The sequence below is a fragment of the Emericellopsis cladophorae genome (assembly GCF_022114955.1).
Source record: "Emericellopsis cladophorae strain MUM 19.33 chromosome Unknown NODE_18_length_329999_cov_121_726099, whole genome shotgun sequence".
NCBI classification, from domain to species: Eukaryota; Fungi; Ascomycota; class Sordariomycetes; order Hypocreales; family Bionectriaceae; genus Emericellopsis; species Emericellopsis cladophorae.
Window position 1 is genome coordinate 305,869 of NW_026250943.1, and position 24,131 is coordinate 329,999.

The 24,131-nt window shown below is 55.9% G+C and overlaps 11 protein-coding genes across 11 annotated transcripts; 3 read left to right on the forward strand and 8 right to left on the reverse strand.

Moving 5' to 3' along the window:
- Positions 1 to 1,170: 1,170 nt before the first annotated feature.
- On the reverse strand, positions 1,171 to 2,359 carry J7T54_005010 (Replication factor C subunit-like protein; the record flags this gene model as incomplete). The annotated part of the gene is made up of 3 exons (XM_051506058.1): positions 1,171 to 1,519; positions 1,586 to 2,208; positions 2,273 to 2,359. The coding sequence occupies 3 exons, from the start codon at positions 2,357 to 2,359 to the stop codon at positions 1,171 to 1,173; spliced, it is 1,059 nt and encodes a 352-aa protein (XP_051362700.1).
- Positions 2,360 to 2,776: 417 nt separating this feature from the next.
- J7T54_005011 (54S ribosomal protein-like protein) lies at positions 2,777 to 3,589 on the reverse strand (the record flags this gene model as incomplete). The annotated part of the gene is made up of 2 exons (XM_051506059.1): positions 2,777 to 3,106; positions 3,167 to 3,589. 2 exons carry the CDS (start codon positions 3,587 to 3,589, stop codon positions 2,777 to 2,779), a joined length of 753 nt encoding a protein of 250 aa, XP_051362701.1.
- Positions 3,590 to 3,981: 392 nt separating this feature from the next.
- On the forward strand, positions 3,982 to 7,273 carry J7T54_005012 (Replication factor C subunit-like protein; the record flags this gene model as incomplete). Its single annotated transcript, XM_051506060.1, has 5 exons — positions 3,982 to 4,081; positions 4,132 to 4,177; positions 4,230 to 4,271; positions 4,327 to 6,900; positions 6,955 to 7,273. 5 exons carry the CDS (start codon positions 3,982 to 3,984, stop codon positions 7,271 to 7,273), a joined length of 3,081 nt encoding a protein of 1,026 aa, XP_051362702.1.
- Positions 7,274 to 8,119: 846 nt separating this feature from the next.
- Positions 8,120 to 8,881, reverse strand: J7T54_005013 (molecular chaperone; the record flags this gene model as incomplete). Its single annotated transcript, XM_051506061.1, has 2 exons — positions 8,120 to 8,548; positions 8,606 to 8,881. The coding sequence occupies 2 exons, from the start codon at positions 8,879 to 8,881 to the stop codon at positions 8,120 to 8,122; spliced, it is 705 nt and encodes a 234-aa protein (XP_051362703.1).
- Positions 8,882 to 9,367: 486 nt separating this feature from the next.
- Positions 9,368 to 10,761, forward strand: J7T54_005014 (26S proteasome regulatory subunit-like protein; the record flags this gene model as incomplete). Its single annotated transcript, XM_051506062.1, has 3 exons — positions 9,368 to 9,549; positions 9,614 to 9,696; positions 9,755 to 10,761. 3 exons carry the CDS (start codon positions 9,368 to 9,370, stop codon positions 10,759 to 10,761), a joined length of 1,272 nt encoding a protein of 423 aa, XP_051362704.1.
- Positions 10,762 to 11,166: 405 nt separating this feature from the next.
- J7T54_005015 (uncharacterized protein) lies at positions 11,167 to 15,879 on the reverse strand (the record flags this gene model as incomplete). Its single annotated transcript, XM_051506063.1, has 1 exon — positions 11,167 to 15,879. One exon carries the CDS (start codon positions 15,877 to 15,879, stop codon positions 11,167 to 11,169), a length of 4,713 nt encoding a protein of 1,570 aa, XP_051362705.1.
- Positions 15,880 to 16,562: 683 nt separating this feature from the next.
- Positions 16,563 to 17,611, forward strand: J7T54_005016 (uncharacterized protein; the record flags this gene model as incomplete). Its single annotated transcript, XM_051506064.1, has 3 exons — positions 16,563 to 16,651; positions 16,708 to 17,441; positions 17,496 to 17,611. The coding sequence occupies 3 exons, from the start codon at positions 16,563 to 16,565 to the stop codon at positions 17,609 to 17,611; spliced, it is 939 nt and encodes a 312-aa protein (XP_051362706.1).
- A 226-nt stretch (positions 17,612 to 17,837) lies between these two features.
- On the reverse strand, positions 17,838 to 20,455 carry J7T54_005017 (N-alpha-acetyltransferase 35; the record flags this gene model as incomplete). Its single annotated transcript, XM_051506065.1, has 7 exons — positions 17,838 to 19,088; positions 19,142 to 19,603; positions 19,648 to 19,845; positions 19,928 to 20,056; positions 20,112 to 20,179; positions 20,235 to 20,354; positions 20,422 to 20,455. 7 exons carry the CDS (start codon positions 20,453 to 20,455, stop codon positions 17,838 to 17,840), a joined length of 2,262 nt encoding a protein of 753 aa, XP_051362707.1.
- A 570-nt stretch (positions 20,456 to 21,025) lies between these two features.
- Positions 21,026 to 21,422, reverse strand: J7T54_005018 (uncharacterized protein; the record flags this gene model as incomplete). The annotated part of the gene is made up of 3 exons (XM_051506066.1): positions 21,026 to 21,097; positions 21,172 to 21,286; positions 21,391 to 21,422. 3 exons carry the CDS (start codon positions 21,420 to 21,422, stop codon positions 21,026 to 21,028), a joined length of 219 nt encoding a protein of 72 aa, XP_051362708.1.
- Positions 21,423 to 21,885: 463 nt separating this feature from the next.
- J7T54_005019 (uncharacterized protein) lies at positions 21,886 to 22,770 on the reverse strand (the record flags this gene model as incomplete). Its single annotated transcript, XM_051506068.1, has 1 exon — positions 21,886 to 22,770. The coding sequence occupies one exon, from the start codon at positions 22,768 to 22,770 to the stop codon at positions 21,886 to 21,888; it is 885 nt and encodes a 294-aa protein (XP_051362709.1).
- A 777-nt stretch (positions 22,771 to 23,547) lies between these two features.
- Positions 23,548 to 24,131, reverse strand: J7T54_005020 (uncharacterized protein; the record flags this gene model as incomplete). The annotated part of the gene is made up of 1 exon (XM_051506069.1): positions 23,548 to 24,131. A coding segment is annotated over one exon (584 nt), but the record flags the coding sequence as incomplete, so codon positions are not given.

Sequence of the window (24,131 nt, forward strand, 5' to 3'; positions counted from 1 at the left end):
GCGATGGACGATCACTGATGAGATGGAGGGGTCCAGTCTATCCCCAGACCAGGCATTGCGTCAGGAGGGGACTGGACCCCAATGGCAACGAGGGCGCTGGAAACTCTCGGTGCTGAGGCCAGGCCTGACTCCCGGTATGCGTGCCGACATGGACACCAGCGGCCCAGCCAAGCAACGGACTGGAGGGTGTCCTTTCCCCCAGGGCCAGTGCATCCGTTGCCCCGAGCAGCCAGTGCCCAGACGTGGTAGCCGAAGCCATGCTCGGCTGAAGGTTAGCCGTCACTCCAGTCTCTTTCCACCGAGGGCACCTCGTTTAATTCACGCAAAACCATCCGTGCGGCCACACAGCCTAATCAATCTTGACTATGAGCTGCTTTCTGCCATCTGGGCCATATTCGTTATACGGAGTTCCGCTCAACGCAACGCAAGGGTCCTGCGCCGAACGAATGGACGGACGTGTGGAAGCTAGGGACGATGCCACCAGCCAGCCGGGCTGATGGGCCCCACTCCTCAACCACCATCTTCATCACAACTTGCATTGCCTTCAATTCATCCCGCAGATATGACCTCAGCCGGCGTCAGGTTCCTCTAACCAGTTTCTCTCATTTCTGCGCTTATGCAACGAATGTGGCCAGGCGCAGTAGAGCTGGCCTGAGGTTCATGTATGAACGTCACATCAGTTGCCCCCGCCGGACATTCATCTGTAATTCTGTATGCAATGTGCAGTATGCAATGCGCAGCCATCAAGAACAATTACGTTCCAGAAGAAAGTGTCTCCATGCCTATACGCACTCAAACGGCACTTTACGAAACAACCTACGTAGTCATCGCGATGCCAGTTATTCACCGGCCACCCCCAACTCACGCTGGGCTTCCCCTCAGTCCCCCGCATTTGGGGAGATCGGCACTCACTCATGACATCGTTCTGGCTTGGGCCTCACAACTGGTCGATGCCCTCCGATCCTGTGGATTCATCGTTCTGCCTGATGCACACTTGATCAAACCCTGCTACGACCGATGAGTCTAATGCTGTAACTCTAAATTGGGATGAACCCTTGGCAGTACGTCGCCAGCTCATCAGGGGCTGTTGACGTTGCCCCAGAGCGAGCTAATGCAGACCTCGTCCCACACGCCATACGCCAGTCCTCCATTGATGATGACAACCGCCGCTCACATGTCCATGCTCATCAGGTACATCTCGTACACCCTCATAAACTTGGCCACAAATGCCTCCAAGTGGAAAATCACCTTGGTCCCCGTCTTGATCCTGTGCTCGTAGAACGCCGACCACTGTATTACCTCGCCCTTGAGCGCGTCGTCAACCATCGGCAGCAGCTTGAACGTCAGGGTTTTGAGGATTGTCGTCGCCGGTATGCAGTGTGTCAGGAGTTCGTACAGCTTCGACCGGACTTGCATGATGCGCGCGGGCGAGTGCTCCTCGATGATCTCCCTGGCGACCTGCCCTATGAGCGCCTCCCAGTCAGCCGGAGGAATTGGTGTTTTCTCTGTCACTTTCTCACTAGAGCACAGATGTCAGCACGCGCGCACTCCACAGGACAACGTGACAAGGACGCGAGATACTCACTTTTGCGCGTGCACAGCCTCGTACATGAGCAGCGCTCTTCGTAGATTCCTCCCACTCTCCCTGGCGATCCGCATATTCAGCTCCGTCACCACGGGCCAGCCGAGCTTCTTGGCCGAAACAGCCAGCACGTCGCAAATCTCATCGTGCGTCGGCGCCGCCACCCGGACCAGCAGCGTCCTCGAACGAATCGGCGCAATGATATTGGCCGTCGAATTCGCCAGCAGGATCAGCCGCAAGTTGGGCGAGTACTTCTCCATGGTCCGGCGCAGCGCCGCCTGCGCGTCGCGCGTGAGGTGGTCCGCCTCGTTGATCACCACCACCTTGAACTTTTGCCGCGCCGACTGGTCCACCTGCTGCGTCTGCGCCACCTCCTTGAGCAAGTCCTGCACGACGACACGGTCATAGTTGCCCACGTCCGAGGGCGTGATCTCGAGGTGGTAGTTGGACGCCACAATGTTGAACTCGAGCTTGCGGTTGCTCGTCGTCTGGAACACCCGCGCGTCGATCTTGATCTTCTCCACGCCCGGCCCGTACAGCTCCTTGAGCGTGGCAACGATGCGCGTCTTCTTCCCCGCGCCCGACGGGCCGTAGACGAGGAGGTGCGGGAAGTCGCCGCTTTGTGCCTGGCGAGACTTGTCAGCTTCTGCAGTCATGCCCAGCGGCAGAAGGGCAGGGCCCGAAATGTACAAGGGACTGCAACCGATCGGAGAGCTCGGGGTGGTATGTGAGGGCTTCGAGGGAGCGTGGACGGTGCTTGTCGACAATGAGGGCCATGTTTGCGGTCGGGATTCAGCTCGAGATTTGGGTGCAGGAGCTGCAGTGGAAAGTGAAGTTTTGGGGGAGACGCGTCTGGCGCGTAAAGTGGTTGACGGGCTGATCCTGCCTGTAAAGTGGGTCTTCCCTGCCGGTGTGCACGGGCCTTCAGGGTTGGTCAGCTCGCTGAGGCTCGCTTGAGGCATTCCTCAGAGAATGTACGTTGCACTTATCTTACGTTGCAATAAAATTTGAATGTACTTGCGCTAGAAAGATCATGGATGCAACCTGCTTTCTGAAAAAGTACGCAGTTGACAGTACTTGGAACCGCCTACTGACTACCACCCGCTCGAGCATTCAAGGGGGACCAAAATTTGGTTCAAATAATTTTATACACAGGCAACGCCCGTAATATACACTGCTACATCGTACAAGCCCTCATGGCTTTGGTTGCGACTCCGTCTTGCTCCCCGGCTGCGTGATCGAAGTCGGCGACGACGCCTCCAGCATTTCCTGGGGGGCGATGTGTCTCCTCGGAGCCTTCAACTCCTCCAATGTGAGGCCATTGTCCAGCGGTGTGATGCCGACAATGGGCGCATCCCCCTTCTTCGCAAACGCCCACTGCCCCGGTAGCTTGTTGCCGGCCAGGCGGAAGGCGTCTCGCACAATGGCCTCGTGAATCTTGCCTCGAATCTCGAACACGATTTGGCTGACGGCAATTCGCGCAGCCCAGTGGTCGAAAGAACCCTTACCCTTACCCATACGCATCTTTTGATCTCGTCAGTGCACTGTTCATAACAAGTAGCCCTTGGACAACCCCAAACTCACGTCGTTGCCACTGACGAACACGCCAATGTTGCAGTTCTTCCGCTTGTACAGCCTGTACTTCTCACCACGCAGACGTGCCTTGATGGTGCTTTCCGCCGTCTGGAGCGACTTTGCGCTGATGCGTCGGTGGTGGTCGATCATACGCAGTCCGTAGTCTCCCCACATCACGGTCGTGCCCTTGGCCGAGCCGCCGGTGGCCACACGGGGTCGGCCCTTGGCCATCTTGTCCTTGCGATTGAGTTTGGGCTCGAGCCAGGTGCCCATGGCTGGGGTGGTTGTCGAGAAGGCTCGGGCATTCTGGAGGCGTCGTGCAGCGTCGAGTGCTCGTGTCGGTGTCGCTCGGGCAGTCTGAAGGGCCGGCGCATTGCCCAGCGACAAGCTCCGAAGAGCGCCGACCAGTGTCGAAGAGTGCGCAGGTTTCATTGTGCTGGGTTATTATGGAATTGGATACCCATGAACGCTTGTCGTCGTCGTCGTCGTCGTTGATGAGCTCCAGAAATTCTGTAAACCTGAAAGCAACAGGGTGGAGCAGCACTTTCCTGGCGCCTGACTGGTCAGGCTGCCAACGATCCCCTGCGCCTGCCGCTTCTCAAGGCACTTAAGGCTGTCCCACTTCTTCGCGTCACGTTCGCGTTGCTCTGGTCGTCAGATTTCGGGATGGTGCCGTCACTTTCGAGTCTTGACGTGCGTGCACCTTAGGCTGCCACCTCTGCCTGGCTATACAGAAGGTCTCGCGCGACACATTCTTGGCTGTACAAATACTGCTTGGGCCCAATTCTTGTGTTGGTCTTCGGCTGCCCATTTTATCCGACAAAATGCCTGATATCCGTTCCTTCTTTGGGCCAAAGGGTGGTGCTGCCCTCCCGCCAGATAGACCAGCTCCCAAGAACGATGCTGGGACCAAAAAACGGAGCAGTCAGTGAAATGGCTTTCAAATTGATTGCGAACGCTGACTCAAATCACAGGGGGACGCAAAGTTGTTGAGGACAGTGATGAGGATGATGTTGCCGAGTAAGATGCACTCCAGAGTGATCATCATGTTGCTTCACTGACCTTTCTCAAGGGTGAAACCCGCCGCGAAACCCGCGCCCAAGAAGAAGGCAGTGTATGTGGTTATATGCGTTGATTTGTTTTGTGGCCACCGCTAAATATCAGGCCAGTGATGCCGAACCCAAAGGCACGGCGATATCTGCAGATGCCTACTTCGCGTCCAGCAAGGGCAACAAAACAGCCCGCCCCGAACCAGCCAAGAAGACTACTGAGGTTCCCGTCCGGGCGAGCCCACGAGGCAAACCGGCTGCCCCGAAGGCACCAGTGCCTGCGAAGAACGAGACTCCCACGAAGAAGCGAAACACCAAAAGCTACACGAAGATAGAATCGGACGACGATAAGGACGCTTACGCCGTCCAAGAGGACGATGAGGACGACGATATCTTTGCAGCGGATGCTAAGGGTCGCAGCAAACGCAAGACGGACGATTACGAGGAAGCCGAATCGGAAGAGGAAGACATACCACAGCCCAAACGCGCGAGAGGTCGGCCAGCGGGAAGTAAGAACAAAGCGGAAGATGCTAAAAATGCGGCAAGCGCAAAGAAGCGCAAATCTCCCGAAGACGACGAGGAAGAGGAAGAGGAGGCCCCTCCAAAGAAAGCAGCCAAACCCAGAGCTCCGAGGACGCAAAAGGCTGCGGACCCCGAGGACCCCGAATACCAGAGCATCATTAACAGCGTTGCTACGGTCCGAGCTCCGACACCACCACCCCAGGACGGGGCCAAATTCGACTGGCGCAAATCAAAGGCTGGAGGCGGCAACTCCGCGTCAGCTCCTTCAGCACCGTTAGACGAGATGCCGGAGGGCGAGGAGGATTGCCTGATCGGCCTGACGTTTGTTTTTACTGGTGTCTTGCAGCAAATTACCCGTGAAGACGCCCAAGCGCTTGTCAAGAAATATGGTGGCAAGGTGACAACAACACCGAGCAGCAAGACCAGTTTCGTAGTCCTTGGTCAAGATGCGGGCCCCAGTAAGCTGGCCAAGATCAAGGCGCAGGGCATCAAAACGATTGACGAGAATGGACTCTTCGACCTCATCAGGAAACTGCCCGCCAGCGGCGGTTCAGGAAAGGGCGCAGCCAAGGCCGCCGAGAAGAAGAAAGCGGACGAGGAAAAGATCAAGTTGCAAGCTGCGGAGATGGAAAAAGAGGAAAAGGCAAAGAAGGCAGCAGCGGCCAAAGCAGATAAGGAAGCTGAGGCCAGGGGCGCGCCGAAGCCCAAAGGTACAGTCGACTCCACGACCCAGCTTCTCACATCCAAATATGCACCAACACAACTCAGCCACATCTGCGGCAACAAGGGCAACGTGGAGAAGATACAAAGCTGGCTCAACAACTGGCAGAAATCGAAGAAGTACGACTTCAAGAAAAGGGGGGCTGACGGGCTGGGTGGCGAGCGCGCCTTAATTCTGTCGGGGCCACCAGGTATCGGCAAAACCACCGCGGCACATCTGGCTGCAAAGCTCGCGGGCTATGATGTGCTCGAGAGCAACGCCAGTGACACGCGCAGCAAGAAGCTCGTCGAAAACGGCGTGAGCGATGTCATGAACAACACCTCGCTGCTGGGATTCTTTGCTGGCACGGGCAAGAGCGTAGATACCGCCAAGAAGCACATTGTCCTCATCATGGACGAGGTTGATGGCATGTCCGCAGGTGACAGAGGTGGCGTCGGCGCCCTGGCAAAGTTCTGCCGCAAGACCGAAGTGCCCCTAATCCTCATTTGCAACGAGCGCAAGTTGCCCAAGATGAAGCCGTTCGACCATGTGGCTTTTGACATTCGCTTCAACCGCCCTACCACTGAACAAGTTCGTTCTCGCATCATGACAATCTGTCTCAGGGAAGGCCTGAAACTACCCGTGCCTGTCATCGACGCTCTTATCGAGGGGAGCAACAAGGATATCCGACAAATCATCAACATGGTCTCGACCGCCAAGCTTGATCAGACGAGTATGGACTATGATCAATCCAAAAAGATGTCCAAGGCATGGGAGAAGCACGTTGTTCTCAAACCATGGGACATTTGTCAGAAAATGCTGGGTGGAGGCTTGTTTGCAGAATCCAGCAAGGCGACCCTGAACGACAAGATTGAGCTCTATTTCAACGACCACGAGTTCAGCTACCTGATGATCCAAGAGAACTATCTCCGCACAAAGCCAGTGCTGTTGAACAATAAGGGATACACGCAACGCGAAGAGCGTCTCAAGGCGTTGGAGCTATACGATGCGGCCGCTGAGAGCATCAGTGATGGTGACCTGGTCGATAGGATGATTCACGGTCCTCAACAGCAATGGTCTCTGATGCCTACACACGCCGTCTTCAGCACTGTCAGACCTGCCAGCTACGTGTCTGGAATGTTGATGGGCTCCAACTTCACCTCCTGGCTTGGCAACAACAGCAAGACAGGCAAGCTCGGACGGTTCACTCGCGAGATACACTCTCACATGCGCCTCAAGTCTTCCGGCGATCATAATGAGATTCGTCAGGAGTACATGCCTGTGCTGTGGAACCAACTCGTCAAGAAGCTCCAGCTCTTTGGCAGTGAAGCCATTCCAGAAGCCATCGAGCTTATGGATAGCTATTACCTCACACGCGATGATTTCGATGCCATCCAGGAGCTCGGCGTCGGCTACATGGCCGAAGAGGGTGTGAACATCGAGACTAAGACTAAGGCTGCTTTTACAAGGATGTAAGTGATTCGACATTTTCCCATCATGCAGGGCAACGTGCTAACAAAACACAGTTACAACGCCGCAAGCCATCCTATTCCGTTCCTGAAAGCAAGCAACGTCACTGCCCCGAAGCAGCAGGCTAAGGACGCCCCTGACCTGGAGGAGGCAATTGAGGAGGAAGATGATGCTCAGCTTGCGGAGCCGGCCGAAGAAGAAGACGAGGAGATTGACTTGAAGAAGGACAAGCTGATCAAAGCTCCCAAGAAGAAGCCGGCGAAGAAACCAGCAAAGAAGGCCACGAAGGCCGCAGATGATGAGGACGATGTCGACAAGCCCAAGAAGGGCAACGGCAAGGCCAAGGCTGCGACTGGGAAAGGAAAGGCCAAGTAAGATGGGTTGTTTGTCTTAAACCCCCCCAATGGTTGCATTTTATATCATCGCCACAGGAATGGATGTGGATAATGCTTGAGCCACTGCTAGACTAATGGCTTGTATGGTATATACTGTGTTCGAGGCCGTCAATGTCGCGGTCTATATGTGGAATGCGATTAATTCAATCTGTGAACCTATCAATCTTCGTAGCTGGGATAATTCCTGGTGCATGGGACGGGACGCGTCTAGCCATTGGTTTACGTTGGTTCCTTTTGTCAAGGTGTTAACGAACAAGAGCATGCTGTACGACCAAGTAAACCGTAAGCGATTTAGTTTAGAATACATCATTTCACAATGACTTGGCCTGTCTACAGGATCGTATGTTTCACTCACCATACATTCCGCCTATGATCACGACGAGGCTGTCGCCCCTGGGGCCCATGAGTGACTTCAGCGAGAGCGATGATGAGAACGCAGAGGTTGGCGGTTGTCGGTCGAGTGTGACGACCACGTCAATGATATATTCCCAATTATACACTCCAGATCCTGCGAGTGCCCGAGAGCGACCCCTGGTTTATATCGTACAAAGTCATTTTGGTGTGACGACTCATAACAGTTCATCCCTCCCCCCAAATATATTGCAACCGCCATGCAATGACAAAAAGACGTAAACGACACCGTAGATCATGAGAGGAGCATTATACACAACGGCTGCAGCCCTTCAACGCCTGTTTGAGAAACTTTGACCATCTAATAGTACACAACAACGCAACATGACGAAAAACCCTCGCGCCCCGAAATTACAGGGTGGAGTGGTGGTGGGCCACGAGAGCTCCTCGTTCGCTCACTGATTATGGGCGCTGTTTATTTGTTCTTGACGATGCCGACCTTGGCAGCACGCAGGGTGCGGCCGTTGAGCTTGAAGCCCTTCTGCTGGACGTGGAAGACCATGCCGTCCTCCTTGTCGGGCTGCGGGGCCATAAAGGTGGCCTCGTGCTCGTTGGGGTTGAACTTTTCACCCTCGGGGGATACGCGCTCCAGGCCGTGCTTGGCGAGGGTCTGCATGAGGATGGTCTCGGTCATCTGGACACCTTCGTGCAGACTGGCGAGGTCGGGGTTGTCCTTGTTGAGCTTCTCGACAGGGACGGTGGTCAGGGCACGGTCAAAGTTGTCGATGCTGTCGATGAGGTCCTTGGCGAACTTTTGGATGGCGTACTGTTTCGCGTCCTTGACTTCGCGAGCGGTGCGCTCCTGGAGGTTGCGGAAGTCGGCCACGGTGCGAAGGCACTTGTCCTGCAAAACGGGTTAGTCGAGAATACATCCATGTGGCAGTGTAGCAGGGACACAAACCTTCCAGTCGCGGGCCTCGGTCTCCTTGGCCTCCAGCTCCTTCTTCAATTGTGCCAGGGGATCAGCCTCAGCAGTGGCGCCTTCCTCGGTCTTTGCCTCCTCCTTGGTTGTCGTGGCATCGCTATACCACCGCGACGAAGCGGGCTGGACGGCGCGTAATGAGTATGCGGGAGCTGCTGTGCGGTACTGGGGGCGGAGAAGGGACAGGTTCGCCGAGGTCTTGGGCGCGCCAGCGCGCAGAGCTCGGGAAGAAGTAGAGAATGCTTGGCGGAACATTTTGGAGGATTTGTGGTGATCGGAGAGGTAGAATAATGGCAGGATGAGGTGGTGGCGTAGTGATCGCGTGGATTGATGATTGTATGAAAGGGTCTGAAATTTTATGGACATCGTCTTGCCTCACAGAGTCCTGTCGGTCGCTACTGCCGACGCCCGCGCGTAGCCGGTCGCGGAGGTCTCGGGCGGAACAAAGTATAGTCCGCGCAGGTAGTAGAGTGGATCCTGTTTGACCAATCGATCATTCCATTCACTTGGACGTACGTCGTCGCCCTGCCTGCTCGTTTGGAGTTGCGCTTGCTGGATGATCGATGCTCGTGTGGAGCTCAAGCTCGAGATTGTTCCATCATCACCATCCCACCCACTGACACGACGACTCTTAACGCCTCACACACCACAACAGTACGATCTGGATTGCAGAGACCAAGGACACACTGCAGAAACAGAACCTGTAGCCTCATTCCTCTTTTACCACCACAAACATCCACCATGGCGGCTGGCGACTCGGAGCGAGTCAAGGAGGCTCAGAACCTAGCCAAGACGGATTCGAAGAAGGCAGAGGCTCTGTACAAGGAGATCACATCGAAGGCGCCAAGGGCAGGGTCTGATGCGGCGACGCGAGAATACGAGACAGCCCTCGTAGGCTTGGGCGAGCTGTACAGAGACGACAAGTTCGTGCACATGACTGCCCCCAGGGCGGGATCGCGCAGAACAACACGCTGACAGGTGCCATAGGAAGACAGACGAACTGGTCAACTTGATAAAAGAAAGCCGGGCGGTCTTTTCGTCATTCGCCAAAGCCAAGTCAGCCAAGCTCGGTATGTTGCCTGCCAGCTCTCGACTCTTTGAACGAACAACCTCGCTGACCTAGGACAGTCCGTCAGCTACTTGACCTTCTCAAAGAGATACCCAACAGCACAGACATCGAAGTCGCCGTGACAAAGGATTGCATAGAATGGGCCACCGCCGAACGACGCGCCTTCCAACGCCAGGACCTCGAAGTCCGCCTGGTCGCCTTGTACATGATCAAGGCGAGCTGGTACGATGCGCTCACCCTCATCAACGGCCTCCTCCGGGAGCTCAAGCGCCTAGACGACAAGCTCCGCCTTGTTGAGGTCCAGCTGCTCGAGTCCCGCGTCTACCACGCCCTCGGCAACATCCCCAAAGCCCGTGCGGCCCTGACCAGCGCCCGCACAAGCGCCGCGAGCGTTTACACCCCGCCCGCGCTCCAGGCCAACCTCGATATGCAGAGTGGCATGCTGCACGCTGAAGATAAGGACTTCAACACGGCATTCTCCTACTTTATCGAGGCCCTAGATGGCTACCACAGCTTGGACGAGAGCAGCAAGGCGCAGGCCGCGCTGCAGTACATGCTCCTGTGCAAGATCATGCTCAACTTGAGCGAAGATGTCAACCAGCTGATGACGTCCAAGCAAGCCCTCAAGTACGCAGGGCAGAACCTCGAGGCGATGAAGGCCATTGCCCGCGCGCACTCCAACCGATCCCTCGAGGAGTACGAGAGGGCCCTCTCCTCGTACCGCTACGAACTCGGCAGTGATGCCTTTATCCGCAACCACCTTCGCCGACTGTACGACGCCATGCTCGAGCAGAACCTCATCAAGGTCATCGAGCCCTTCTCCCGCGTGGAGATTGACCACATTGCCAAGATGGTCGGGCTCGACACGCAGCAAGTGGAGCGCAAGCTGTCCCAGATGATCCTCGACAAGGTCATCATTGGTGTGCTGGACCAGGGTGCAGGCTGCCTCATCATTTACGATGAGACGGACCGTGATGAGTCCTACGACGCGGCCCTCCAGACTATCGAAAAGCTGAGCAATGTCGTTGATGCTCTGTACATTAACCAGGCATCGCAGCTGGAGTAGAGTAGGACGAGGAGGCACGGGCAGGTCTTGCTTGTAATGTATTTGAGCAATGTCACGGTAGACAAGGGTGGCCAGGAAAGGGGGAGGCGTTTTTAGAAAGGCAGGCTCATATCAACAAACCATGCATGCGTGCACGAGCGTGGGTATCCCTCGCACCAAAGTCACAAAAGGTTCAGCTTCTTTGTTTCGCGGTCGTGATATCATGTCAAATTGCCGCCTCGCTGGTGTCCAGGCCTCTAAACTGGCCATACAGTATGTACAAAGCAGTGATGAAAGCCAAGTTGGTATCTCCAAAGGCCAGACTCGAGATCAAAAGATGCACCCTTTTCATCCAGAACGCCAATCCCCTTTTCCATGCAAGACGTTTCATCGTAATTCAAAAGGAAGCTTCTTCTTTCCATGCCTTTAGTGAAACATGATCGCATCATGTTCTCGTTCTCTTTGCTTCTGCAACTGACGCGCACGCTGCTTCTGCACGCTTCTCTCCTCGTTGACAACGAGGCAGAACAGTCTCTTGCACACCGTCTGTGCATCCCATCCGCCTACCTCAGCGCAAAATGCATCAACAATGTCGAGGTGCCATCGTTCTATGAGAATGCTCTCCCCCTTGGCCTTGAACACTTTGCCAAGGAGCTTGCCTGACTGTCTTGGTGCTGCCAAGGGGAATGGAGAGCTGCGACGTGCTTTGAGCAGATTGTCAAGCAAAGTCCAGTGCCTCTTGGACCATTCGGCAGGGGAGAGCTCGGTTGGATGAATCCTGCTCTGCACGAATCGCGATGACCGCACGCTCGGCGGTCGTTGGTTCTCCTGCTCATTGACTACATGAGTGGATTGCGCCGGCTGTGAGCTTGGAGTTTTGCCCGGTTCTGCTAGTGCAAGCGGACGCTGCTGCCTCGAGCGATGCTGCTGTTGCTCCTCTTGGCCCTTCAGCGCTTCGTCCGCTGGTTCGAGCACGCTACTCGTGAATTCGACAACTCTCCCAGGGGTACGGGGTTTCAGGGGTGACCGAATATTCGACTTGCTGGGCGAAGCATTCCTCGGGGGAAGAGGGCGCAGAAAGCGACGTGGCGATCCGTTGGACTCTGAGCTGCTCGTCGCTTGTGAGGCTTCCTGTTGCCATCGCGCAATATCCTCGTGCGATAGTTGCATGCGAGGCGGAGTTGGTATTGTCGAGGGGACCGTGGAGGTCGCTTCACGAGAGGTACTCGCTCTCCTCTGCTGGGGTATAGGATTTAGCCTTCGCGCAGGAACAGGCCTCTCTAACCTTTCGGGTGTCCCAGGTGAGGTCGATATCTGTTCCACTTGCGGAGGAGGCCGGCGACTTTGCACACGCACTGGCGACGAGGACATAGCTTCCATTTCGCTAGTAGGTCGAGAAGGCTGTTGCTGGGGTGCTGATGGAAACATGCTGCTGGTTGGTACAGCAGCTCTCTTCTTAGTCGCGCTTGCAGCCTGACCTTTTGCCGGGAAGAGCCTGTCCGCGATCATCCCTGGAATCGATGCCGGAGAGGAGAAGAACGCAGATAGGTCAAAACGGGGCTTTGACGCAGTTGGGGGCGCTTGGGCAGCTTCAGCTGCTCTTTTCTCCTTGTCAAGCAATGAATATTCTTCTTCGTCTTCTTGAGCGGCCGCTGGCATTGCCTTGGTAGTAGCTCTCGCCGACGGGACTTCCGGCTTCGACACGCTCGCCCTGGGTGCAAAGTTTCTGCGGCTGGCCCGTGGGCTAGGTACAGACACTTCTTGGTGAATCGGCGCCGCTGTACTCCCTTCGAACAGCTTTTGATGAGGAACAGGTTCATCAGGCTCTCCGCGAGAGGCCTCAAACTCCCATATATCCGTCTCGTCATCGCCAGGGGGAAGGCCACCTTGCGCACTGGCTTGCCTGAGCTCTTCCGACCGCGACGGGTGATTTCTCAAGTGAACAACTTCCTGCAGTGAGATGTCTCCACGCAGACCTGGATCAATGGGACCAGCCTCGGCCACCCAGCTCATCTCATCATCCGGTGGGGTGATGCGCATAGAACTGGCCGTAGAGCCCTCGGCACCACCCGGGGTTCTATTCGCGTGTTCGCTCATGCTACGGTTGAGGGCTTGCATAAAGCTGCCTTGTCCCGTGCTTCGCGAGCCTGCGCCAAAGGGGTCCTCACCCAGGCGCTCCGTCGATATGGTGCGGCGATGGCCATTAGTAGACCGCCGAGTAGGACTTGAGCTGAGACGGCGTCCGCTTGCTGCATCACGAGATCCTGACCAGGACTCTTTACTCGCCGAACTCCTGAAGGGACTTCTGAGCTGTGGTTGATGGTCCTCGGGCGAGGGTGGGTCAGACGTAACATGCTGCAAGACTTTGCCAGCTCTGACAATAGCAGAGAGAGCTGGTCTTGGTGCCTTGTCCTGTGTACTTTGGCTCCCCGCGGACTGAGGTTCCTGGGCTGGCGATGACAACTGATGAAGCGGTGTGATCTCCGGTAACCGTGAGTCTCGTTCAGGTGAGACTGCCCCTTGGGATGGCTGTAGATATTCCACAGCTTGCGGTGACTCAGCGAGCTCGTCCTGGAGCTGAACATCAGGTTCGCTGCGGGCAGCGGCCTGATCAGCCAACAGACTCCCGGGTACCTTTTGAGGAGCTTCCGGCTGGGCGTCTTCAGGAGTATCGTCTGGTGTAGGCAGTCGCCCACTTTCTGTGTGCGCGGAACTGACCACAGAAGATGCTCGAGGCTGGGTTTGAGTTTGGACGTGGGACTGATCTGTGCTAACAGGCCCTAACGTTGGCGCATCATCCCTAATCCCGAGCTCACGTTGATCTTCGGGCTCAGTCTCCTGTGGTGAACGAGCGTCCTCAATATTTGCGAATCCTCCAACCGCGTCAACAACAGTTTCATCCTGAGCCGGCACATCTTGAGCGTATCTCGTTTGGAATGGCTCGACCTTTGGGTCCCGCGCTTCCTCGCTTGGATCATGCTCTACTGGTTCGACGTGACGTGAACTGTCTTCTTGTGGTGGAAGTTCCATGTCCTCATATTCCTCTCCAATCTCCTCACCCATTCCATTCTCGCTATCCAACTCCATCTCTGCTTCGGGCTGCACTTTGGGTCGTCCCGGCGTCGCCGCTTCCAGTATAGCTGGTGGAATCTCGGAGAAGGAGTCCTCGTAGAGGTTTGAGTCATTGTTGGTCCGCCTGCTGGGCGAACTGTACATCCGCGTGTCCTCGTCTCCAACCTCTTCGGTAAGCGGTGTCGGCCTGCTCTGTTTTGCTGTGGAAGCCAGTGCCCTCCTTCGCAACGGCGAAACGTTCGATCCTCGAGGAGTGCGTAGCCATCTTGGAGAAAAGCCCCGATGGGATGCTTGCACAGCGGAAGACATGAGTGGCGCTGGATCTTCTGCCTGCTCCTGATACGTTGTCGCTGGGGAGGATGAGAGTACGGGCTCCTCGATGGGCGGGACAGGAAGCTCCGTCAGGATCGGTATGGGAATGTCCTCGTTAGGGCTCAACTCGTCCTCGACAATCTCTTCCGCCATGTCTTTGCTCCCACTCTGTTCAGGTTCTACCATGACCTCTGTATGCATGGTGCCATTATCATTGTCAGCATCGAGCGCCATGCGATCCTGTTGTTGGGCACTAAAGACCGCACGCTCCTCGGGTTCCGTCTCAAGCCCATGCATTTCCATGTTGGCAGTGTTGTCATCAGCGTGGTCGACTCTACCCTCCTGTGGGTCTTTTTGGTCTTCGAACAAGTCAACGTTTGAGTCCTCCGCCATTGCACTGCCGCGACTTTGCCGCAGAGACTCTAGAGTCGTATTAACAATCCTTTCCTCCTCTTCATCAAGTTCGCTGAGGTTTGTGGGAGCTTTCCCGGCAGCAGAGCTCTTAAACTCTTGGTACGAGTGTATAGAATCCACAAATATCATGCTAAAGTCTTCTTGTGCAATGGTATCGTTTCTCGGGCCCTGATATGTCGGGGCGTCCATGATGGAGCCGGCATCGCTAATGGACGGCGCGTCTGCGGCGTATCCTTCATGTCCGGATGTTTCGCTATCCGCCTCGCTGGTTGCGGATGAAGGTATGGAGATGTGACTTTTTGCCCGAGCACCAGATGGTGGCTTCAGCGTGGGCAATCGTGGCCGCGGTGTTTCCTGGTTCGACATGGTGTTCATCCAAATATCCGACTCTGGCCCCTGAGGAGAAGATCTTTCTTGGTGTTCTGGTCCCACGGCAAGTGAGGGCAAGCCCGTTTGGTTCGTGTCGTCTCCAGGTGCTAACTCGGGTTCCTCAGGTATCGCCTCGTTTATGGCCTCCAAATCCTCGGGTAGAAGCGCTTGACGTCGTCGCCGAGTTGCTTTAGCTGACTCCTTTGCGACCGAAGACGGTTCGGCAGATTTGTTCTTCGGCGGGCGGCCGCGACGCTTTGGTGTCGGAGTCGGTATCGATACCATGTCAGACGAGGGCTCAACGCCGACCCCTAGGTCACTCGACGGCTGTATTAAAGTTTTGAGCGAATGAAGCTGGCTACTCTTCGCTGCTGAAACTGGCGCGGTTTGTGATTCGGCACCCGACAACGGGTCCGGTTCGGTCGCGGTGTTCGATCGCTTCGCGTCTGGCCTCAATGGCGTCGCGGCTTTTCTCTTCTTCGCGGCGCTGGGCAATGGGGTTCCATTGTTCTTCCTCGGTCGACCTCGTTTCCGCGGTGTCGCGTCACCTCCAGGTCCAGATTCCTCCTCGACCGATTGCTTGAGAGGCACCCTCATGGTGGTGGCGCTCAGAGCGCGGTGCGCGAATGGGCTCGCCGAATAGAGCTTCCTCGCAGTCGCGCTCGGCGGCGCATCATCCTGCGCTTCGAGGGTGACCAGCAATTTGGACCGCGATCGATAATCCCCATATTCGAGCTCGTATTGCTGTTTCCGGGGCGAGTCGCTTCTCATCCTAACCGGCGACAGGCGACTGCGCGTTGAGCGTTGAGAAGACGGTGGCGCAAAGTACGAGTCCTCTTCGTTGAGGGGGTCCGGGGAGGACATGATGTCGAGACTCGACGTGGCTGGGTTCGCGATCGCGTGCCAGCGCACGCTGAAATTCTCGGGAGCGGTGTCGGTTACGATGGGGCCCGACTTGCGACGTTTGAACATTGGTGGATGGTTGCTCTAGACATGGACGTGGAACGTTCGGCAGGGCAGCCACATGGCAAGCGAGGTACTAGCAACATGTGCTGTGAATGTTGTTGAAGCACCGGAGCAAGACGCGACGACGTGCAGTACGTACTCGAATTCACTGCACTACGGGGCGCTAATCAAGGTCAGACAGGTCGGTGAGCAATGTGGTGTGTGTGTGGAGAGTGCCGAAGCACGATGCGCTGGGCTGGGCTTTGTTTACTCGTGACCTCTTCCGGTCTAGCGTCATAGGGGTTCACCGCAACAAGGTTCCACCGGAGCCGCTGTCGGTCGGCAAATAATTCATCCGCTTTCCTGAAGGTTTACCCCACAATCGTCACATGCAGCGCGCCGGCAGCAGGTGACGTCGGGCCCAGTCACAGTGAGGGAGGGAGTCGGGAAACCCCCCAAAGCCTCCACACGCCAGTCAACGTCGGCGTCGGCATCTCAGACCAATATGACCTCGGCTGAGTCGCGTATCGCCAGGGCGCTTCCCTCGTCGATCCTCCCTCTCCAAGGCGTGCGGCTCATATAATTAGTGATTAACCGAATTGATCCCAATCATTTAAACCACGTACCAACTTCGACACAATCCACTATCACGCTCCCCGTCCACCCTCCCACGTATCATACACTCAAACTACAAGTCTACGAATCGCAAGATGGCATCCAAAGCGCCAATTCCCCAGAATGATAACGTTGCCCATGCCCTCGCTGGCGCAGGTGGCGGACTCTTGTCCATGGTCCTCACGTGCGACATCTCCCACGTGCTAGCAATGAACCATTCAGCCAGACTAACGACCCCAGATATCCCCTCATCACTCTCTCGACCCGCGCCCAAGTCGAGTCCAAGAAGGCCGAATCGAATTTCCTCGCCGCCGTCCAGAACATCATCGCGCGCGAGGGCGCCTCGGGCCTGTACTCGGGCATCAACTCGGCCCTGTTCGGCATCAGCGTCACCAACTTTGTGTACTACTACTGGTACGAATGGACCCGCGGCTCCTTTGAGCGCGCCGCCATCAAGGCCGGTCGTGCGGGCCAGAAGCTGACCACGATCGAGAGCATGATCGCCGGTGCGATCGCCGGCTCCGCCACGGTCATCATCACCAACCCCATCTGGGTTGTCAACACCAGGGTCACCACCCGGAAGCAGAGCACCGAGGTGGACCCGGAATCCGGCGAGACCAAGCCCACGCGTGCACCCAGCACCATCGGCACCCTCATGGCCCTGCTGAAGAATGAGGGGCCTCAGGCTCTCTTCGCGGGCGTCCTGCCTGCGCTGGTGCTGGTCATCAACCCCATTCTCCAGTACACGCTCTTTGAGCAGATGAAGAACGCTGTCGAGAAGAAGCGCAAGGTCACGCCCACAATCGCCTTCTTCCTGGGCGCCCTGGGCAAGCTCTTTGCCACCTCGGTGACCTACCCTTACATCACCGTCAAGAGCCAGATGCACGTCGCAGCGCACTCGGATCGCAAGGAGGGCATGACCGAGGCCCTGCGCCGTGTCGTCCGATCTGAGGGCTACGCCGGTCTCTACAAAGGTGAGTGCTCGAGGCCCGTGCACATTGGCATCAGTTGACTAAACAAATGGCTAGGCATCGGCCCCAAGGTCACTCAGAGTGTCCTGACAGCGGCCTTCCTGTTCGCCTTCAAGGATGTGCTGTACGAGCAGACTGTCAAGCTCCGCATGCGCAAGCGCCTGGGAGCCTAAGGACAATTTCCATCATGATCCAGATGGAATACCATCTTTCTGTATGAGCACCCTTCATGCAGACGGAGAGAATCACCAACGCCAAAAATTGTCCCTCTCCCTCTCTCTCTCTTCCTCTTAGAGAAACGAAAACATGGCAAGCACCGGTCACAGTGCATAACCTGACGAATGATACCACACGCCCGTCGTTGCGGCGGTTTCATAGATGTATGAATGTAAATGCTATTCACGTTGACTCGGGTGCGATCTTCGGCACTATCCACCACTCATGATATGTTTTGTCAGGCGTGGGTACTTCCACCGTCAGCTTCAACTTCCCCCCCCTCGTGTCCTCCCGCATCGCCTTCTGCACGGTCGCTATCGCCAAGCCTGTAGCAATGCATGATTTCAGGGTGTTTTTGATCGACGCCAGCCACCTGTCGTGCGAGCCGACCGAAAAGGATTCCTCCGGAGTCATCTTGCTCATCGACTCACAAGCCTTCTTGGCGTCTGTCATAGCTTTCGATGCCTCCAGCAAGAGCTCCTCGGTGCTTACACCTTGCTGCGACGTATGGGCTGCGAACTGCTCGAAGCTGATCGGTCCAGGAGTCTCAATCTTCGCAAAGGGCTTCATCCGCAGTTCGTAGCGGAGCTCGTCGTTACTGTACGGACGGGGTGGCGGGGTGAGAAGCTCGAGACGGCTGCATGCCGTGTATAGACTTGCCAATGCTTCGGATAGGCCCCATGTGACGACGGCGTCGAGCAGCGACAGCCTGATCCACTCGAGTGTCCGAAGCATCTGCCTCTCCACAGCCGGGTTCCGCCGGTTCTGGGCCGGGGATTCGCGGAGGTCTTTGACTCGCTCTGTCAGGGTTTTCCGCAGCCGAGGCACGTACTCGATTCGAGTCTTGGACAGGTAGCTGAGATACCAATACATGCCGGCCAGCTCGTCTGGCTGATAGACCTCCAGTTCAAATCCGAGTTGCACGATCCACTCCATTTGACGGAGCTTGTAGAGATACGTCCACATGGATAAGGACCAAGCATCATCCTCCACCGGGATGGTGTTGGGCGAAAACTTCTGCCCGGCCAGGTTCACCTCTTGCGCTCTGGCCTGCAATTCGAGGTCGAGTTGTTCTGCATCGGCCTGCAATTGGTCCCATCTCTCAATGTTGTGGCAGAGGGTCCTCCTTACGCGGCAGCGGTTCTGGCAAAACGTGCGGAATATGTCCAGGAATGGCTCCGCTGCCCTCTTCCGGAATGCCTCCATTTGTTGCGAGATGATGAACCGCGGGTCGTGTAGAACCTCGATATCGTCATTTGCGCGGTCGAGATAAGGGCTTGCGGGGAGGGAGACGATTGCGAGGTCATCATCCATAATCATACGTATGCTCATTCCTCCAAGCATTTCCATGGCGTCGAAGAGAAATGTTTGGAGTAGGGTCCGTACATAGACGAGAGGTTGCGGTTTCTTGGCCTGAAAATGGCGTAGGAATGTCTGACAAGACTTGTCAGTTCTGCGCAAGCTCCATTTTGCATTGGGGTGTTTACCTGTAAACATTGAGAGTTTGTATAGCTGAGCACATTGATAAGCTCGCAGCCGTCCTTGAAGAGGCGATCCAGATGGCCAAAGGCATTCTCAAAGCTGAGCTTCACAATTGGCCGTGGCGGCACAGTACTGGCCAGTTTCCTCTGGAGCTTGACGCTGAAAGACTCGTCCACTTGTTTGGACAGGCCATGTGTTGCTTTGATCGTTGGCAGGAGCATCAGAGCAGTCTCCCACGGCTGACGAGCCAGATCTGGCTGTGCTACAAATTGGGGGCATTCGGCAGCGGACAAGAATATGTCCCTCAGCTTGAGCCGGGAGGATAGAGCTTCGCTTATCTCTCCGCCCAAGTGCTCCCGTTGCTTCTGCACAACATTTGCCGCATCGTTGAGCTCAGCGCGGATATCCGCGGTGGACAGACTCCCAAGAAGCGTACGGTTGTATGTGTTGGTTACAAAGTCTTCCTCCTACGAGCAATCAGAATGGTTCTCATCTCTCAGATCAAACATACCTCATAGTAGTGCTCGGACTTGACCCGCTCGTTAACATATGCACAAGCCTTCAGCATACCAAGACAGTAGGCCCGGAGTACCTGTAACATGGGTTGGGCATCGGCCTGTGTGTCTCCGCGCCGCACAAACACCGCTTCTTCAATGTGCGTTGGGTCAGGCATCATGAGCGACTCGACGTAAACACTCGTGAAGACTGTCTGAGAGAGGGGGTACCCAAGATGCCACGACATCTTCCTCTATTAGCGCGATTCCAAGGGGGGGCCAGAAACACGGTCGTACCTCGTGGCATAGTAGTTGGTCAATAATTCCGAGCACCTCTTCCGGCAGAAGCGGCTTTGACACATCGTAGAGCTCCTCAAACTCGTCGCCTGGCTTAACACAACCACTGTCCATCTTGGGGTCCATGATCTGAACAAGCGGCTTTAGCTTCCATACTGTCGCCATAAAGAGGATGGCCACTAACCTCCAACGCCCCAACAGACTCAAAGAGAGTGAAGAACTCATCTTTGACAATCTCTCCGGGCTGTAAGGCTGGGTGCTTGTCAGCTCAGTTTGTCGACCAGCTGGGAGTCATGTGTGCACCCACCAGAACTAGCCTTTTTGAACTTCTCGGTAATGTCCACAGGTATCGTCCCCGTGTTGTTCAGCTCAGGTGCATCCCGAATCCTTGGCGGCGTATCCTGCCCAAGAGAGAGACGGGATAGCTCTGTTCACAATCCATCGAGTCAGCATCGCGCGAGGCTCGTGTGTAGAAAAGTGCCAGGATGACCCACCATCGGGTACATCGATGCCCGGATTGAAAGTCATGGTAGATGGCCGACCGACACATCCGATCGACAAGTTGCTTGTGCCTGGGAGTGAGTTGGAGAATTCCACGGTCGTCGCAACCACTTTGTCAACAACTACTTGTCGCGTGGCTGTTGATGGTGGTGCGAGGTTTGGTGAGTAACGGCTTGCCGAGGGGTCACCTGGCCAAGCAAGCACCAGTCTGTAATTAGTACAACCAACTCAATGAGATCAAACGTTTGAATCGACCGGGTAGGGCTTTAGAGCTATGGCCATAAGGACAGCAACTGCAGGTGCAATTATTCAATCATTTTAAAGCCGGGACGGCGGCATCATTGAGAACGTCGACAACCACATAACCCAGGAGCGGAGCGCCAACATTGTCGACTTGATACAAAGTGAATTGAGCAAAATTCCAACTGTGTTTGGTATATTCTGCCACAACCGTCTATGATACATCGGCAGGCGAGGGCCATGCGCCGAGTCGTAGTGCCTTACTGCACGTGCAGCCTATTCCGTCTCTATCGGCCATCCACGCATTCCTCACACGCCATCCCATCCCCTCGTCCAATCCCCATTGCACCATTTCGTTTAGGAGCTCTGCTGAGCCATGGCAGCAGCGTTCTCGGAGGCGACGTTCTTCATCTCGGAGGCCTTGCCGTTCTGCAGTAGCGGTACACTTGTCAGTCCTTGTCCACCATTTCCATGTTCGCAGCGTCCCCCGGTTCAAGACTCACCTGCCACTTGGCGAACTTGAGCTCAGACTCGCCACGGCGCTCGGCGATGATGCGCTTGTCCTCCTTCAGGCTGCGGCGGATGGTACGGGCCGCAATGGCGAGGTAGCGGTTGTAGCTGTTCGAGGGAAATACGTTAGCTTGGTTCGGTCGACGGTGGCGCGGACGAGGTGAGGCCTGCGGCTTCATCGCAGCGTGTCGCAGGAGGTTCGGTGGACGTACGTGAGACCGGCGGCTTTCCACGCAGCAGACATGATGGCGGTTTGTGGTGAGATTGTGGGAGGGTGATTACGCTGGAGGTGTCGGTTGGGATGTTCCAATTGAATCTTTGCAGGTCCCGAGCTGGGCGTGTTCCCGGAATTGTGGAGGCCTGAGGCACCCGCGGACAATGCCGGCGCGTCACGTGCCGTGCGCCTCACCTCACTCACGGGGCAGTTGTTGTCACGAACACATCTGGTACATTCCCGGGCTTTTCACCTCAGAAGCCATGACATTTTGGAATGCGCCAATTATGCTATCGCAGAGCATGTCTACAGCTCCCGTGAACTGGCGCGCGAGTGACAAGCGGATGAACTATGGCTCGTGCTGTTCGGCTCAACGCGCAGAGCGTGCCCGACGTTGTCGTTAGAGGCAGTCGGAAGCATGTCGCAATGCATGTCAAGTCAAAACAAACTGCCCTTATATCACTGACTACCAGATACTATTGGACATGACAAACTATGGGCCGCCCCCGCTGACCGCTGCTGCGATCATGAGCATCTTCTGCCCTCTCCTCCGATCGACCTCCCTTTTCAGCATGCAAATGAGCCCCGTCACGACAAGCACCTCCAACTCACTGCTTTTCTTGTCACTATCTCGCAGGTCCATCATGAGTCGTCCGCCGTTCCCCGCATCCGCCTTGCCCGTGCCTTGGGTCCGAAACTCGTCATTGCGAATGAATTCAGCAACACGAGTGAAATGGTCCTTGGTCTTGCCGCCCGCCAATGCCACGGTGGTGACCTTGTCAAGGATGAGCAAGCTGTCGGCGTTGCAGGCTTTGCGCTCGCTGCGCCTGCCGTAGCGCCATTGGTATGTGCCCAAGGGTGTCCTCATGCGTACGGATCGCGTAGTGGCGCCGCGGCCCATGACTTCGAAGCCTTCGTCCTCGGGCTTTCGTGCCGCGCTCTCTGCTACCGATGATTCGAGGCTTTTGCAGTGCAGATGAATCACAGGAGGTCTTCCTGGTCCAAAGCGATATGTCGTGGATGAGACAGAATGATCCGATCTAGCCGCATACAGAGAGCAGGAACCCGACCTCTGCTCAGGTCGGATCGACTCGTACACCTTCTGGGTCTTGGCACCAGCCGGCCCAATGGCGTAGACGGTGATGGGGTCAAGCTTTGGTGCTGTGGGCAGCGACAACCACTGCGAGCCCTTGCTCTCGACCTGATAGCTCGCCGTGTGTGAGAACGATGATGCTGTCAGGGTAGAGGTAGAACCATATCCGGGCAGAGAGTACGCAGATGATGATGGCGATGCGTTGATGGCTGGAGAGTATGGCGGAGGCTGGGTCCTTAGTCCACCGCTGGCGTCACAAGTTGGAGATGGTGTCCGCGCAACCATTGTACCTATATGATCGGATGGTCGTGCAGTCTTTGTCCTCGTGGATTGATGCGACTGTCATGATCAGATCGAAAGGCCGTTGTGCTGGGGAAGCATGGCTGCTATATACGCAGTCCGGACGCGCATCCGTCGACGCCGACGCCCGATGTGTAGACAGTAGACTAACCAACAGGTATGACATTGCAGCAGGGCACCATACAGCATTCCAACCGAGATATACGAAATCTACTCAGCTACACTACCATGAGCCATACCGTCTTGCTTACGACTCGTGAGCACCGAACACCGGGACTAGCAATGTGCGTCCCACTTCTAGCGCCAGCTACAAGTATACGAGGAATACGAGCAGCTGAATACGCCGCAACAGCCACAACCAGTGACGCAAGAGTGACAAGACTACTGCATGTCATTTGGTTTAATTAAATGAACAACGATAGGTACGGCTCCTGTTGTAAGCTTATGAGAGTAGATGGAAGTGTTGGCAGGCCCTTGCACGCAAATTACTACGTCGTCTCAGCTGCCGATTCACCCTGCCCATGATCTCACATTTGCTCATACATGACTTTAGATTTGACAGATGCAATTGAATTGCGCTATGAACGGATCCGACTGACGAGCAGTCAATCAACCTCCTAGTAACAAAAATACATATCCAGACAATGCGCGCCAGCGCAACTCAGACGCATCGCGCGTTCACACAACTAGCTGCGAGGGACGGTTGTCAATCACCTCATGCATTTCGTCTAACTGGTCCTGTGTGAAAAAGAGTTGTGCTTCCTATCGCTTGGAACCTGGCTTGCCGTCGAGGTTGGCGATCCAATCGAGAAGATCAAACCGCTTGGCCATGTCCGCTTCCGAGCCTGTTGAGATATCGCGCTTGGAACCAGGCTTGCCGTCGAGGTTGGCGATCCAATCCAAAAGATCAAACCGCTTGGCCATGTCGGCCTCGGTGACTGTCGCAACACCACGCTTGGAGCCGGGCTTGCCATCGAGGTTGGCAATAGTCGCGAGCAGGTCTATGCCAAAGCCGCCGTCGGCGTCAGGCACAATATCGCGCTTTTCTCCAGGCTTGCCGTCGAGGTTAGCGATGAAGTCGAGAATCCCGCCATCACGCTTTTCTCCAGGCTTGCCGTCGAGGTTAGCGATTAAGTCGAGAATCCCGCCGTCACGCTTTTCTCCAGGCTTGCCGTCGAGGTTGGCGATCAAGTCGAGAATCCCGCCGTCACGCTTTTCTCCAGGCTTGCCGTCGAGGTTGGCAATAGTCGCGAGCAGGTCGATGCCAACGCCGCCGTCGGCGTCAGGCACAATATCGCGCTTTTCTCCAGGCTTGCCGTCGAGGTTAGCGATGAAGTCGAGAATCC